This window comes from Lissotriton vulgaris, chromosome 7 (assembly GCF_964263255.1).
Source record: "Lissotriton vulgaris chromosome 7, aLisVul1.2, whole genome shotgun sequence".
NCBI classification, from domain to species: Eukaryota; Metazoa; Chordata; class Amphibia; order Caudata; family Salamandridae; genus Lissotriton; species Lissotriton vulgaris.
Window position 1 is genome coordinate 1,499,861,552 of NC_141695.1, and position 17,808 is coordinate 1,499,879,359.

Consider the following 17,808-nt stretch of genomic DNA (forward strand, 5'->3'; position numbering starts at 1 on the left):
CAGTGCAGGCCAGATCCCTAAAGCGCAGATTGACATCTATTGGCAGAGCCCCTAGTGTTCATCTGCTGTCCAAGCGCCCATATCTTTTTGTCAGAATTAAAATTTTACACTAATCACGGAGTATCGTAACTTAACCTTTCCCCTCCTTGCAATGTTGTTAAATGCAAACAAAATAAACACACTTCTTAGAGCTCCGAGTGATACCTACTCGAGACCTGGTGTTGCACACTTCCTGACACGATCCTGCTTCAAATAATAGGGCCGGACTGCCGTTGTCGATGCCTGTGTGCTTTCATGATGATAAGGCGGGCTGGCAGCGTAGAATTTAAAAAATCTAAAGCACTCTCACGCTGCCGCCCCGCCTGTCGCAGGCACACATGACCAAATTCAGCCCAATCAGAGCCTCCCGCTCCCCCCCACCGGCAACACAAAATGAAAATGCATGGATTTATGTCTCCGCTCTTCACAGAGAGACAGAGGAAGAGTGCGGTTCTTATATGAACACTAAACATTAACATGTTTTAATTTTTCGATGCACGCTGCTGTTGATGTGAGCTGTCATGGCAATCTGGTCTAGACCCGGCCCTGATAAATAAGTGCCGGTGCTAAGCACCGGAAAGCACCGGCACAAATTAAGCACTGCTCTGTGGATAGATTAGCCCCTCGTACATAACAGGGAAAAAGCATCTCTGTCAGAGATTTACGTGACCTGCATGTTATGAAATTATAAAAAATATATTTGTTTTTCCACGGCTCACTCATTTTGAATCTTCTTCACTGATACAGTGATCGACCGACTTTTGAAGTCTCCACTTCTTGAACCCAGGCAAGTCATCATTTTACTAGAACACATTATGTACAACAGAATATTTGATCAAAGGAAAATAGTTCACATACTTTTGTTGGGCATTAATAAAACAATCATCATCATATCGTCCATTTACTTGGTAGCAGGAACATGTTTTAATCAAGAGACGACATGTTGGTATAAAGCAGTGTTCAAAAGCACTTATTGTTCCCTGGTAGTACCCGAAAGTGCCTGGTGCCACTGGCTTACTTTGTAGATATGTGTTGGTATTCTGAGCCCCCCCTAAGCTGTTAGAAATCTGGCTTGAAATAACATGGGCAAGTTTTTTGTGCTGAAATATTTGAGAGCACTGTCTTTGGAAGGAGGTATCAAGGTTTTCCAAACTCTTTTCGTGTTCCAATTTTGCTAATGTTGGCCTCTTATTTTATATTATGATCCAGCAAGTGTTCTACATATTTTAGACACCATGCCGTCCTATACATTGCTTTTCTATAGGATTTGTCGTTCAGAATCCCGAGTTGTGCAATGATTATCGCGTCTATTCTGATTTTCCATGACAGATTTTGCCAGATAAAACCTGGTGAAATTTATTGTCCGAAAGTGTTCAGTAAAATGGCAAATCATGTGGATTTCATTGTGATAAATATAGGATGTAAATGAAATAACTTACTCGAGGCAGGCAACTCCGAAAACAAGCATCTGCAATGCAATAGGTTTCGCGTTCACGCAAGTTTGAGCTATTGGCATTGTAAATGACAATGCCTTTTATTTATGTTTTAGTTTTTAAAACATAAATACAATGCTAATAGCTAAACTCTCGCTGATGGATGACCTACTGCATTCTAAATGCTTCAGTTCAGATAATAAGCACGCCACATCTAGCGGAAATTACATCACACACCTTTGACCTCCCTAAAGGCATTGCTCAGTTGCCCCCTTCTGTCTCCCTGAAGAGCTCTCTGTTTGCTACGAGTTAAACAAGTTGGTGGTCACAACTGCGCATGAGAAACCCTCCTGTAGTATGAGAAACTCATTAAAGAAAATAGTGCTTACAGACTAAAGAAGACATACCGCGTAACAACTGAAGTAAAAAGGCCAGTTCTCATGGGAGGTTACAAATGAAGACAGGTGGTACTAAGGAGCGACTAACAAGCCTAATTACGAACCAGAAGCCAGCATTTACGAAGGACAATGACACAAACCAATGACAATTATGGGCGGAGAGTGGGCGGGGCTTCAAGTCCATACTTTAATACAGCAAAACTCGCAGAGCAGTGCATGTGCTGCCCAGGTTCGACCTAAAAAGTTATTTATGCACCAGTTTAAAACCCCATCTTGGGGGATTGGTATTTACTGGTTGGGAAAGTTCACCCCCCTATTCTGAATCAGGACCTAAGTGTATTCAGTTGACTCAATCTAGGAAGTTCAGTTAAGAAGGCTTTATTTTTGACAAATCTAAAGACATCAATGTGATTCGGAGAAAATCCACAATGACGTTCTACACAAGTAAGGGGAACCTGAGCGCCTAGGTCAATAACACTAGCCCATCTCTCTACCAATCATTCAGAATGAAGTGTTTCCACTTACTTTAACTTCTTTGTTATTTTCTTTAGGCATCCTTGGTGATAATTATTCTCATATGCAGTTTTTATTCTAGCTGAAGAAATGCCCAATTTGTATCTAGCAGAATGTGTCCGGCTGCAAGATGTTACAGTCAGTTTTCAAAGAGAATAGGATGCTTAGTTTAAAACTACCTCACAACCTGAAATACTGCTCCAATATCATTTACCTTCATGTGTGTCACATTGTCTTTTGTTTAATGGCAGAGATGTGTGATGCTTTACACCGTTTGCAAAAACTGTCAATTTTTTTTTTAAATTCGTGTATGTATATTCATGTGTCTTTTATGGCTATTTTTGCCGAAATAAAGATTTTAAATAAAAAATAAAAAAACTGTCATTGTTTCAAGTCATACAAATAATTGGACTTCTGAATGGCAAACCAAGTTTAATTTTGTTCACCTAGTTTGATATTACACTTGCATTTAAAGGTTTTTGGTTAACGTAAAGATACATTCAAATTGGTTTGTATATGAAGATTGGCAAGGAATATTTTCTCTTTCTCTAACTTCTTGAAAGCTTCATTGTGCATTCTTTTAGGACATGGTACCATATTAGCAGTCTTCGAGCCTTGGTTCCCAACAACAATTGATGGACAGAATGCAGAACAATGTCATACATTCACCCCAGTACAGAGATCTGGGCCTAAATCCATCGTTTTTTTGCTCAACATGCCATTCCAGTTTGAACCCAGCCATTTGCAAATCAGTCTTGACCCTGTGCCCCATGGGAACAGTCCAGCCCGAACTGCCAAGCCAGGTCCTCCCTGGACTGCAAACAAGCATCCTAGGACCGGTTTTGGGCTATCAGCCCTCATCAGCCAGGATAGCTTGATTCCAGTGGCATGGAGAGCACGGGACTCACGTCTGAGCATACCCGGCCCACTCGGGTGACAAATGGAAAAACAACAGTTGATGGACAGAATGCAGAACAATGTCATACATTCACCCCATTACAAAGATCTGGGCCTGACTCCATCATTTTTTTGCTCACCATGCCATTCCAGTTTGAACCCAGCCATTTGCAAATCAGTCTTGACCCTGTGCCCCATGGGAACAGGCCAGCCCGAACTGCCAAGCCAGGTCCTCCCTGGACTGGAAACAAGCATCCTAGGACCGGTTTCAGGCTATCAGCCCTCATCAGCCAGGATAGCTTGATTCCAGTGGCATGGAGAGAGCAGCAATCACGTCTGAGCATACCCGTCCCACTCTGGGTGACAAATGCAAAAACAACAGTTGATGGACAGAATGCAGAACAATGTCATACATTCACACCAGTACAGAGATCTGGGCCTAAATCCATCGTTTTTTTGCTCACCATGCCATTCCAGTTTGAACCCAGAGATTTGCAAATCAGTCTTGACCCTGTGCCCCATGGGAACAGTCCAGCCCGAACTGCCAAGTCAGGTCCTCCCTGTACTGGATACAAGCATCCTAGGACCAGTTTCGGGCTATCAACCCTCCTCAGCCAGGATAGGTTGATTCCAGTGGCATGGAGAGCACGGGAATCACGTCTGAGCATACCCGTCCTACTCGGGCCATGTCTTAACTGGAGTGGTGGAGTGAGCTAAAGAATGGTGATGGATTAAACCCAGATCAGTTGACTGGGGGTGAGTGTTTGATTTGCTCAAACGCTCCGTCCATCATCCCCTTTGGTATAGCTTTGTTTGCCCTAAGTTGGCAGGGTATGCCCAGACGTGGTTCCCTTGCTCACTCTACCACTGGATTCAAGATAGTCTGGCTGATGAGGATTATGAATCTGAATCCGGTCCCAGGATGCTTGTTTCCGGTCCAGGGAAGACATGGCTTGGCAGTTCGGGCTGGACTGTTCCCATGAGGCACAGGGTCAGACTGATTTGCATATGGCCATGTCTGAACTGGGGTGGTGGAGTGAGCTAATGAATGGTGATGGATTAAACCCAGATCAGTTGACTGGGGGTGAGTGTTTGATTTGCTCAAACGCTCCATCCCTCAACCCCTTTGGTATCTCTTTGTTCCCCCTAAGTTGGCAGGGTATGCCCAGACGTGGGTCCTATGCTCACTCTACCTCTGGATTCAAGATAGCCTGGCTGATGAGGATTATGAATCCGAAACCGGTCCCAGGATGCTTGTTTCCGGTCCAGGGAAGACATGGCTTGGCAGTTCGGGCTGGACTGTTCCCATGAGGCACAGGGTCAGACTGATTTGCATATGGCCATGTCTGAACTGGGGTAGTGGAGTGAGCTAAAGAATGGTGATGGATTAAACCCAGATCAGTTGACTGGGGGTGAGTGTTTGATTTTCTCAAACGCTCCATCCATCATCCCCTTTGGTATCGCATGGTTCCCCACAAGACATGTAGGCAGAAACAATCCTTTGCTTTCTGATTGAAACAGATCATGTTGTTTGAACTGGAAGAGTGAACGGGGGACATCAAAAACTTCTGATTCGGTTTCAAATTTCTGACTTTGGAAGGAGCTTCTTCCTTGGCATGATATATGATAACACTGGCATGGTCCAAATCCATCTTGGGTTCAATGTTAGCTCCTTCCCTCATGTATGGCTGGGCCCTATCTACCAGGATGTATTCAAGCGTTGAGTAACTCTTATGTGAGAAAGAGTACAATCTAACTCCTGCCCATCAGAAATTTAGCTTCAGTCACAACCATTTCAGTTTTAGATATGAATCATCAAAGTCTTCAATTGAGAACTAATGCTAAATGGAGCAAACGTTGTAGCACTGTAGAGAATGCAGGATTTTAGAAGCTGCCTGCTTTCTTGAATTTAGACTTCAACTGTACAGATGTCTTTATGATAAATCCTAAGCATACTAGTCATTAACAAACTCTTGCATTTGAACTGATTTAATATGCTAGCAATTTAGTTCAGCTGCCTGAAGTGACTCACCTGATTGGTTCTCTCGGTTTAATGTTTGTTGCGGGTGGTGCAGGGACATCATTTGGGAACATATCGAGCCACATGTGAAGAGATCCCTAAAGAGGATAAAGAAAATATACAGTTAAGATAAGAAGAAACTGCTAATATAATTGATTTTGTTATAAATAGGACTAAAACCTGCACAACACTAAAGCATTATTTGCTGGATATCAGGTCAATAACAACTAGAAGGCTGAATATTAGCACTGGAATACTGGTTGAGTGAACAGTGTCAAACAATCACTGGAAGAAATAAGGTGGCCCCAGAATGGAAAGGACATCACTGAAAGAAGCAGAATAGGAATCAAAAGCAAGAAGATGGGCAAAGCAATACAACCAACAGAGGGATTGAGCAAATGTTCAAAGCAAAGTATTTGTTATTATTAAGTGCCAACATCAATCATGTATCAAAAATGTGTCACGTACTGAGAACAGTGCCTATTACTCTTGCATGGTACTCAGGTATCCCAATTTTGTCAGACAATTCCAACTCTTATCCCAGTAGAGAATATGATAGAGTAAGACTGACTATTATTCATTAAAGTAGTCTAGATGGATCCCCAAATTATAATTATACAATACAATGTATTGGGAGGTCTATTTTCCTATTGCGCTCAAATCAATCCTATCCAAATTCTTGCATGAATGAAACGTATGTTCTCTGAGTGCACAGTAGCGATAAAGATATCAGCCATGTGAGCAGTAACCGGTAGAATACGTCATGTTTACAACTCATGTCTACAACTCAAATGGAGGTCAGACTTCCCAAGGTGAGGCATTGGACTAGCAAATTAAGCCTTCTTCCAGAGTATTATAAATTTAAAATACTTCCAAAAATTCTGGATACCAAACTTGGGGGCTCATTAGGATTGTGGTTAATCCGCATCCTCTGGGCCGGCGGAAGCCACCGCCGGCCCGGAGGATGGGAATTAACCGCTGCGGACAGAAAAAAGACCCCCCGCCAGATTAGGATGGCTGGGGGATCTTTTTTCCATCCGCCGCTTTTCCGCCACGGTTCGCCTTCCGACCGCGGCGGAAAAGCTCTAACATGGGGGCTCATTAGGATGGCATCCGTCCGCCACCCCAGAGTAGGAGGGACCATCCGCAGGGGCAGCGGCGGTCCCTCCGTGCAGATTAGGATGTGACCGCCACCCTGGCGGTCACATCCTGTATATTTAACATTGCGGCGGGTGCTGCTTGAAGCAGCACACGCCGCAATGTTAAATAAACCATGTTTACCTTTGCGTGCACAAAGCTGCAGGCACCGCGTGGTGCACCCCCTTCACCCCTGGGGGCCCACAACGGGCGCCCAAAGAAAAGTCCGTATGCCTTTCCACGGCGGAAATGCCGCCGTGGAAAGGCATAGGACCGCCGCCATCCTAATATGGCTGGCGGTGTCTGATAGACACCGCCAGCCATGTTAGAGCTTTTCCACCACGGTCGGAAGGCGACCGCGGCGGAAAAGCGGTGGACGGTTTTCTAAAAGCGGCGGACGGTTTTCTAATCCTAATCTGGCGGGGGGTCTTTTTTCTGTCAGCAGAGGTAATCCGCATCCTCCGGGGCGGCGGTGGCTTCCGCCGGCCCAGAGGATGCGGATTAACCGCAATCCTAATGAGCCCCTTGGCTGGCGGTGTCTATCAGACACCGCCAGCCATATTAGGATGGCGGCGGTCCTATGCCTTTCCACGGGGGCATTTCCGCCGTGGAAAGGCATACGGACCAGGGGTGAAGGGGGGGTGGGGGGTGCACCTATGGTACCCCCCTGCCTTTGCATGCACGAAGCAGCAGGCACCACACGGTGCCTGCAGCTTCGTGCACGCAAAGGTAAACATGGTTTATTTAACATTGCAGCGTGTGCTGCTTCAAGCAGCACCCCCGCAATGTTAAATATACAGGATGTGACCGCCAGGGTGGAGGTCACATTCTAATCTGCACGGAGGGACCGCCGCTGCCCCTGCGGACGGTCCCTCCTACTCTGGGGTGACGGACGGACGCAGGTCCGTCCGCCATCCTAATGAGCCCCAAAGTGTTTTTAAAGACAAATGTATGAGCTAATGGGCTTAATGTAACTCATAAGACTGTCTTCTGTCTTTCTTATGATCTCAGTCATTACCTTTGTTTGAATCTGTCACATGTTAACCATAGCCAACATGTCCATGTAAAACTATTCATTTGTGCATTGCCTTTGTTTACAGAATATACTCCAAAATGTAGTTTCCTGGGGCTCATTTTGGCCGCCTGAACCTTTGATTCACTGACTAATATTTTTCTTTTTGGTAATAAACCCTTTCGGACTACACAAGGCATCTGTGGGTTTCCATATGATGCTCACAGACAAGTCCTCCAGATGAGTCACGCTTCTCCAATCCAACAGGAAAATACCCATTTTAGAATCTGACAGCAGACTCTTAAGTATATTGGCATTTTACCTGCAATTAGTTGGTGGGCTCACAGGGCATTCCATTTTCTCAGTCTGACACTGTTTAAGGATGGAGTGGGTAATATACACAGAGGCATTATGAAATTCTTTACTACTTTTCAATTAATTTTAGTACCTGCACACTGCTCAAGTAATTAGTGGAAACCCTCTCATGCATATTTTATGTTTTTTTATGATTACCAGCAAAGGGGGAGGGGACCGGGACTAGCAATTCGTGCTGGACTGTTCCTATTGGAGCAAGACCAAGGCTGATTTGCATATTGGTGTTCCTGTGTGAGGTGGCATTGTGGGCAAAACTGGAATCGACTGGATTGCAATCCAGAGTAAAAACTAGTGGCAATCCACCCATCACTTTTGTTTTTCAATTTAAACCCACAATATTTTTGTTTTTTTAGATGTTTTTTCTTGCCGTTGATGTTCATCAAAGATATTTTTTATCTCTAATATTTGACCAATGAGGAGTTTGTCATTAATATTTTATCAGTGACCCATACTTCCATATTGCCGCACATCTCACAGGGTACATTACCAAACCGCACATAGATGGTCCCGCGAGCCTTTTGTATGTAATGCTCATGTGCTGTTACGAACGTACCTGAGAGAGTCCTGGACTATCGGGGTTGTACAGGGTGCGCACTTCTACATGCTCTGGGACCAGTTTGTATTCATACCCGGGCATTTCCTCCCAGTGCTGGAGAACGTACAAAGCCTTCTGTTCGTCGTAGGCCGACAACTGTTCGTCTTCCATCTCGTTCTTCTTGTCCTTTGTGAAGGCCTCTGTGAATCAGGAAGATGTTTGGATTAAAAAGCAGGGAATGAAATGCTAGTTTGTAGTTGTGCTAGAATTCGTTCTGAGCAATAGGTAGCCGTGGATTTGACTAGAGTAAAAAATCAACAGTGGTATGCTTGAGTATCAATCAGTCGACTTTATTGCTAGTTAACTCAATTCATATTAGCTCCATGAAAAAAGAAAAGACGAAAAAAAAAATACCATTCAAAATGAGATTTCTATATACACAATTTTCATCCCCCGTTGAGTACACTTGGCTTATGAAGTGGTTCGGTCTTGCTCTCTAGTATGTTTCTGGTAAGGGCACCTATTTTTCTTGCAATGGCATACATAGGTGTAAAAACGCATCTGTGATTAAAAGGATTGGGAACTTCATGTTATAAAACCACTTGGTATAGCACCAGGTCAAGAACAGCCAATCAAGGTCTGACTAAACAAACAGACTCTGCCTCATTCATAGAGCCCTCGACAGCTCCATTACTATATGCAGGGTTCAAGGCAAAATACAGGCCTTGACCCATGTCCATCCTAACCAAATCTGACCAATAATGATCTTGTTCAAGATCAAGAGTCCATCAAGAACTCCTACTATGTCACTGAGAAGATGCTCATTGGCCTCCGCTCAAACGAACTGCGGTGGGATTACATAAAGACTGTAATAAATACCGTAACAAGACGTAAAATACGACTCCTCTAACTGGTATGAATTTTTGGCAGCCTAAACGTCATGATCTCAGAACTCTCTCAGCACAGTTTGATCATGGAAAAGTAACTAACTGCTGCCTATGAACAGCAGTCAATGGTTGGGGGAGATTGATGCCAAGCTCAACAAACTGTTGAGCACAAGCATTTCTGCCAGCCCCCCAAACCGCAAGACCGGGGTTATGCCAGCTCAATATATCAAAACTAGAAGAAGGTCCAACTATTTTAAAATCAGTCGTAAAAGACTTTAAAGCAACAAATAAATTCATTCTATAAATCCAATCGGTCCGATGACCGCTTGAGCAGGATCGACAAAGACATGCAGACTATGAGGTCATTATCGCCGCTGACATTCGTACCTGGGGACTTTGTCATCGCCCGCCTTGCAAACCAGCTTGACTATCAGAAAAAGAGAAAGAGGACCAGCCCCAAATTCTACTGAAGGAGTCCCAAGTATAAATGGAGCCAGTGACATAATTCATGTAGCCCCCCAAACCCAGCAAGCAAATCCTCATAAAAAACTAATCGACTGGTCAAGGAGACAAGAGACCCCAAACCCCTCCTGCAGCTCAATCTGGAAGGTAAAAACAATAACTCAAAAAAAATTAAAGGCTTTGTTCAATTTCTGTCCAAAAAGAAGCGCAAGAGACTCTGAAGATTAACCAAAAGCAAAAAGGATTCGGTGATCCAGGGTAGAACTCAACTGAAACTTTATCCATTACTTCTGAAAAAACATATCTTTGGCAGAAGACCCTAACCCCAGTGTACTCGAGTACCAATCAAATTCAAAAGAAGTTTCCCTGGATTAACTATTGGAAATTAGCTATCTAAACTCATTCACACCTCACAGTAACTTAATTATATTCTTTAAGAATTTGGCCACAAACTAAAATGTAACGTGTACACTCTTTCTTTATTAAAAATTCTCTTGCTTCACATAGTATTTTCCTTCACATAAGGAGACAAGCTCAAAGTTAAAATTTCAGAAAAATAATTTTTTCCTGAAAAACAATGAATATAAAAACATCTCATAGTTTACAGTGAAAATTAATAAAACATTTGTTGATATAATAAAATTATACAGTAGACAAAAAAAACATTTATCACAACCTAATCACACAGGACTTGTATAAATAAAAGACAAGAAAACCCCCTATTTTCAATGAATCAACTGATGTTATTACAGGTTAATCAGATCCAATAGCCTTTGTGTCAATTGTGTGAGGCTTCCAATGTACAAACTTGGGGTATTTATGGCGACCCCTAGGCTTTACTTGGATTCTATGAAACGTGGTGCGTAGACGCGTTTCGGTGTTTTGGGTGTGGATATGGTTACACCTTCTTCAGGACAAATTTAATTGGGGTCATCAATATCTTGATAGTGGTATCCTTCTAAACATTAGAAAGATATCAGTCAGTACACGTTTATGTCTCATTTACAAGTGCAACACATATTATTCAAAAAGGGCAACCGCTATTGTATCTCTATATCAAATAGAACGGCTTTCATTGGGGTGGGTTGTACCTGATGTACTTGTTTTCCACAAACCAGGGATATAGTCACTTAGTATACTTCAGTCCTCTTGTTTGCACACATTTCAGTTATACTTTATATATAACTTGTTACATGTTACATCTCACCCAACAGGTTATCATTGGCCCTCTGTTACATTTTAGTTGTCAGCCTAATTTCGTGCAGCTTTCATACCACAGGGAGTTCCATCCACTACTAACCTTTATTATAGATCTTGAACTTTCGGGACACTCAGTGGGAAAGTATGCGATCTTTCTCAGACTAGAGGCTCATCCCCCGTCACCTCACTGGGAGTGGTTGGGAGGCTTTCCTTTTAGAACTAAGGAGGGTAAGAAGCAGCCTTTAAACCTAGTGTCTATAATTAACACTCTGTCTTGTTGAGAGTAAAAATACTCCTTACCTTTTGCCAGTTCTATGTAACCTTTTCCTTTCGATTGTTATGCACTATACTGATTTCCTCGAAACTCTGGTAGTTACAAATGTCCTTGATTTTGATGCAGGGTTCTATTATAAAGATAAAATACGGGGACTTTTTGTTGTATCTCATTACTCTTATCATCTTATTTTTGTCACTCGTGTTTTCTTTATGCACCCCTTACCTGTTGTCATTAAATATCTTTCATTTACACATGGGAATAGGTTTGGTTCCCGTCTCAAACGCGATGCATGTCTTAATACCGGGAAGGTCAGGCACTAGTATCGATCAAGATTTTTATGTAAAAGATAATCAAAATTAAGGCTATCACTAAGGGAATATAATTACGTGATACATTGAATATTAGCCCAGAATAGGACGATAAACATAGAGATAGCATGCGTAAAAAGGAGGGCCACTAGACTAAAAATGAGGGCCTTGAGACACTTGTGTATTAAGACGCCATAGTATATTCCATTGCGTCACTTAATTAGTGCATGTTGTTTTCCCCATCTAGAACATATCCAGTTCTACCATTCTCGCTGAATGACTGATCTGAAAGTCGACACCCCATGTGTTACCGCGGTAAATGAAAGATATTTAATGACAACAGGTAAGGGGTGCATAAAGAAAACACGAGTGACAAAAATAAGATGATAAGAGTAATGAGATACAACAAAAAGTCCCCGTATTTTATCTTTATAATAGAACCCTGCATCAAAATCAAGGACATTGTGTCCCCAATGAGGGGTCACAGCCCTCAGTTCCAACACCCAGCCAGAATTGCCCCCAGTTCAGTGAGAAGAACCATTCTTAACTATCCAAGTATAAAGATCCATAAATCAACTAGGAGGCAGCCCAGCATGGTCACCTCCCCATTTGAACATGCCACTACCAAACTACCCGCGAGGCCTTCGGTCAGAATTAAGGCACAACCTTTAACTGGCATGGGTGTGGGTCCTTCCCCGGAATGGAGATTTGTGATCCCTCTTCCCAGGCACCCTCCTCTCTCTCTTGGACCACAGCCCGATCCGTCTCAGTGTGCTGGTGGGCCCGCTGTCCATGGCTTTGCACTGGGGTCTCCACAGTATTGTGTTCCCCAGTAAATTCTGGAAGGATGTGGCAGAGTGATTGGACTTCGGGAATCAAAAATGGGACAGTTCACAAACAAGTTATTGGCTTTGTAACATCTAAAATGTAGAGCCCAGGACCTTTGTCCTGGACTCCTGGTCACCCTGGTGAAACCCCCTTTCCCCTACTGGAGAGTTGGAATCGATATCATAGATGCTAATTGGTAACCAGGTAAAGAAATAGGGAAACGGGTGCTCAACATACGTATCGGGCTTTATTAATACAGACGTACAATCTATAGTGGTGCTTCAAAGGGGAGAGGGGTCGGTTACCACTTCAACCTCATAATCCTAAAACATAGGGGATGAAACAGAATCAAATAGTCTAGCCTGAGCACACTTAGTGTATTTCAATTAATTAAGTTCTTAGATAATTCTTTATTTCAAACTGTTCAGGTAGTGTTTCCACAGCTTTTTGTACTACAAAAAGCTGTGGAAACACTACCTGAACAATTTGAAATAAAGAATATGGACTTTTTGAACAACGTGTGAAGATCCCGAATTATCTAAGAACTTAATTAATTGAAATACAATAAGTGTGCTCAGGGTAGACTATTTGATTCTGGAATCGATATCATGTTGAGGCCTCGCTGCATATTGTTGCCATTGATGTGGAACTTTCAGTGAGGATCCCCGATCAACAGAGCTTTCAGTTGCTCTGAATTTCTGGACCCAGGTAAAAATTTGAATTTGTGTTGTCATCTTATTAGCTCTTCTTTTTTGGATTGGTATAGTTTTGTTTTGGGAAAGGGTAAGTGTATGCTAGTTCTTAACTACTAGGTTTTAAGTTGTTAGGGTAATTCCTACTCATTCTGGGGGATTGCCTTACTGCACACTTTGGCATTGTGATTGTGTGAAAGAGCTACCTCCTCACACTCTCATGCCCAGTACCCGTTGTGCTGAGTTTCCTGTCTGAGGATGCTGTTGCTACATGTTTGTCCAATTATCTGATCCCTGCTTCAATGGTGTGGTGGACAGCGAACCTCCCTGAGGCTATATGTAGGGTGCATTCTGATTCCCTTGCGCTTGGTGTTGAGAAGGGACATTCATGGGGTAATGTGGTGGCTGTCCCTGGTTCCTCGATCTCTGCTGCTTTTGATGCTCATGGTATGCCTTTAACCGGCATCTGTCTGCCAGGTAACCCAGCAGTCGCAATAGTATAACTCCCTAGGGTCTCTACTACCATATCCGGATTAGAAACCTTTGGGGTTTTGTGGTGGAGTCAAACCAGCCATTTTACTTCTTTCCTGAGTGTAAGACATGCTGCGCATACGCATGCAACAAACCCATCTGTCTCTTGTTCTCACTCCTGACATAAAGAAACCAAATAAGTAACTGATACACTCATGCCTGTCCACCAGTTGTTTGTGCTCTTCCACAAATTATGGAAAGAAGTGTCCATCACAGCTCTTTAGAAATTACCTGCTAAGCGCACTGACTCTTCCAGTGGTGAGTGCCAAACAGAGCTTTACCCTGCCGAGTATGCCAGGTCCAGGCATAACTAGCTCCTCTAGTATAGGTTTTTTGCATTCTGGGACTTGTAGTCTTATTTATCCCATTCTAAAACCAGAAGCACTTATGCCAGAAACAATCAGGATGATGGCAGTCAGTCACACATATGGACATTGAATACTTGGCATCTCTGGAGCTCTGAGAACATATTCAGCTCTGAACTTCAGCATTGCTGTTCCCGTGCTAGATCACATAGCATGGGAAAATATATATATATATATATATATATATATATATATATATATATATATTTTTTTTTTCAAACAAAAGAGGCGGCACAATCAGGATATTTTTCTTAAGCCTTATTTATTTCAAGACTTCACCCCACCTGGTGGGGTGAAGTCTTGAAATAAATAAGGCTTAAGAAAAATATCCTGATTGTGCCGCCTCTTTTGTTTGAAAAAATTGCCTGGGTCAGGATCCGACCCCTGGGTAGAGCACACACTGCTGAGCGCGCTCGTATGGCCTATGGATCACTTTGTGTGAAGATATATATATATATATATATTGAGCAATTCCTCAGACCTCCACGGAGCGTGGCGAAAGAAGAGACGGACCGCACGGCTTCAGGCAAGATGTTATTTATTGTTTACCTTTCAAGCGACCTGTTTCAATATCAAGTACTCTTGTTCACACCAATATATATCCCTCCCCCGAGGCAGTATCTGTGAGGCCTGCACAAATAACATGACACATTTGTCCTTCACTGGGAACCAAACACCCTATGTAGCGCTTGACTCTCAGAGAGCAGCATTGCAGAGCAGTATAAAGCTTACTCAAGGGAGGTGGTGTGGCCTAGTAATCGTCATTTACAAGTACTCAGAAATAAGACTCAATAATTGATTGTCCAGTCTGTACTTTGCTTTATAAAAGTAAGAGTACATTTATTAAACACACACTACTCAATACTACACAACAATTTACAAATATACATAAGCTGTTGAAATTACTTTGTGACACTGCATAACGTCTCCACCCCTCCCACAGGGGGGGTGGGGTCTAGTACCACCACTCCCATGTATGCACATCATCTTGCCCCCCAATGCAGTGGGTTGACACATCCTGGAGCGAGGGCCTTGCTAATTGGCACCATCCCAGTGGCGACCCACCCCATCATCTCAACAAGCATTAAAAATAGGTGCACCTGCCCTGGGGGACACATAACCATGACTGAGTATCTCCTACTGACCATACAGTATGCACCTCTACATCTTGTGGCTAACAGTCTGGGTTGTTCTTCCCCTAACGCAGCAGCTAGAATACATGTTTGGGCATCACTTTAAATGAGGTATTCAGCATAGCTGGCTTAAGCAGAAACAGCTAGACATTCCAGCAGGAATGTCCAGCAACATAACACCACTTTGCTTATGACTTCACCTTACACAGTTACTTTACATTACACATGTGACTTTCAGTCCCTCTAAAAAGAAATAACATGGGTAAATGCACTTCTCGTGCAATTGCACCTCTTCACCTCCAGGGGATAATCTTCTCCAGACATCCCCAGCACAGCCCTCCATCCATCCATCGAGGCTGTCCCTAATGCAAACTCAGCTACAGAACAAAAGTTATAGCCCGGGATGCTTTGGCTGTAAGCTGAGCCCTTGAGGGCTTATTTCTTTCCAGTGCACAGAGACTTAGGAAGGGACTTTCCATTTTCGTGTTGGGGGAGACTGCGTTGCTCCTGCAGATCCCCCTGCACCTTGGCACTCACTTGGTGGTGACCCCATTCTGCTGGGGCCACCACATGTGAAAAACGGCATGTTTGCATGCAGGCCAGTCCAGGCTCTGCAAAGCATTATGGGACGCTTCTTCCCGGCTCCATGAATATTATAACAGTAGCTCCTCTCCAGCTTGGGGAGAGCTGCACTGAACCGCTGGAAGCCTCACGCCACGTCCTCGTGCCATTGGGGGAGGCCCAGTCCCACCCGGACACCCAGTTCCAGGTGAGCCTTGTGCGGCGCAGGAAGCCCACCCCCGGACGCTCCTCTCCTCTCTTCTTCCTGCTCGGTGTCCCGGTCTCACCCGGGCAACCCGCAAGTCCATATCGTTGGAGGACAGCGTGGGGAGCCAATTCCCGGCTGCCCCTGCCGGTTCCTCGCCCTGCCAGCACACTCGCATGCTGCCGCAGGAGCCACCACCTCAGTTCTGGTCTAGACGTGAAGACTCCCGCCGGTCTGGCCGGACCTCGGGGGAGTGCAACACCACTCCCCCGCCTTCCTTCTCCTCGGGACCCGGAGATGGGGTCCCGGGCCCCTCGCCATCTCGCCAACTAGTAGCAGACTAGTGCAGAATGCAGCGGCAAGATTAATCAACAATATTCCTTTTCGACACTCCATCTCCCCCCACCTTATCAAACTTCACTGGCTCCCAATAAAAATGCAGATCCAATTCAAAGCCCTGACCCTGGCTTTCAGAGCCCTCAATGACCGTGGTCCTGCATACCTCCGACGCAGACTGAGACTCTCTCATTCACAGCGTAACCTCAGATCCAACAATCTACGCCTAATCACAACCCCCCATTTTCGTCTCACACGTACGGGTGGAAGGGCCTTCGCCGTTGTCACCTCTAAACTCTGGAACCAGTTACCCACAGAGTTAAGATTCGCCACCTCAGAACCCCTTTTCCGAAAAAAATTAAAGACCTGGTTCTTCTCCCAGATCTAAACTCTCATTCCTTCCCCCTTCCCCCCTCTGAGATAAGGTCTTCAGCGCCGGGACACCTCCGTCGGAGGTAGCTGTGCGCTCTATAAAACACTAAATAAATAAATAGCAGACCTTCCTGAGGCGGAAAGCCGGGAAGTTAGTAGCGTTTTAAAAATTATTGTTTAGTCTTGTTTGGACACTGTTTTTAATACTCCCAACTTCTGGCACATTTATTTGGTCTTCCACCACTTCCAGACACCGCGCAGCCGATTAGGCGCTATCGTGGACGTCTAGTAATTGCCTAGCCGCCATCTTGGGGGAACAATAGGGTGACGGTCCAGTTGTCTGCCCCTCCCACACTCACCTGCTTAATATGGCAGTCCTCACTCGGTCGCACAGCGGACGAGCGCAGCGGGCACGCCGGAGGCTTGCCAAAGGTGAGCCCGTCTGCGCCTGTCCGCGACCAGGACGCGGCCAGGGCCGGTCCCCCTGCCCGTTTGTCTTTCGATGAGGGCATGACCTATAAGCAGACGGGGATTATTGCTCTGAGACCCCCACGGTGCCCACATTGCCCACTGCTTTCACTGGACAATAGCAGCTCAGATTATACTTGCAAGGGTTGTGGTTTTTCTTTAGTATATCATGAGGCATATGATAGACACTCCCACACACGTGGCTCTGCTCATCACCAGGGATTAGGATCTTCCTTCACCCTTAGAGCTGCATCAGTTAACTGCAGATCCCTGGTCAGACATGCTCTTGACATCTGGCAGTCTCTCCTGGATAACGAGTGGGACCTCCTTTTTCTCACTGAAACGTGGCTGAGTGATACGACTAACCCAGCCCTGACGCTAGCCATTCCCGAAGGCTACAGTATTATCTGTGCCAATCGACTTAACGGTAAAAATAGGGGGAGGGGGTGGCACTTATTTATAAATCAACATGGACGATATCCACCCCCCAATATGATCAAATTGATTCCATCGAGGGTCTCCCGTTCTGTATCAAGTTATCTGCATCTATTTCCTGTTCAGGACGTCTGATTTACCGTCCCCCTCATTCCAGCACGTCGCATCTGCCTGCTCTGGCTGACTATATCACCCAGGCCAGCACTCGGTATGCTAATTTTACAGCTTTAGGGGACTTCAATCTTCACGTGGATGACGTCTCTTGTCCTTTTAGCAAGAGCTTTATCTCTACGTTGGTGGTATGCAGTTTAATTCAAAGGGTGGAGTCACCTACTCATAAAGCTGGTCACACACTGGATTTAATCTGCACCAATCTGGCGGACATTCGG

At 44.4% G+C, this 17,808-nt stretch overlaps 1 protein-coding gene across 1 annotated transcript in view; it reads right to left on the reverse strand.

Moving 5' to 3' along the window:
* The window catches only part of LOC147705871 (fer-1-like protein 4), a 1,142,165-nt gene that overhangs the window by 53,564 nt on the left and 1,070,793 nt on the right, over positions 1–17,808 (reverse strand). The window contains exons 39-40 of the mRNA XM_086932323.1: positions 8,378–8,559; positions 5,313–5,398 (exon numbers count right to left, since the gene is read on the reverse strand). Coding sequence (XP_086788449.1) covers positions 5,313–5,398; positions 8,378–8,559 — 268 coding nt within the window. The remainder of the gene's footprint in view (positions 1–5,312; positions 5,399–8,377; positions 8,560–17,808) is intronic.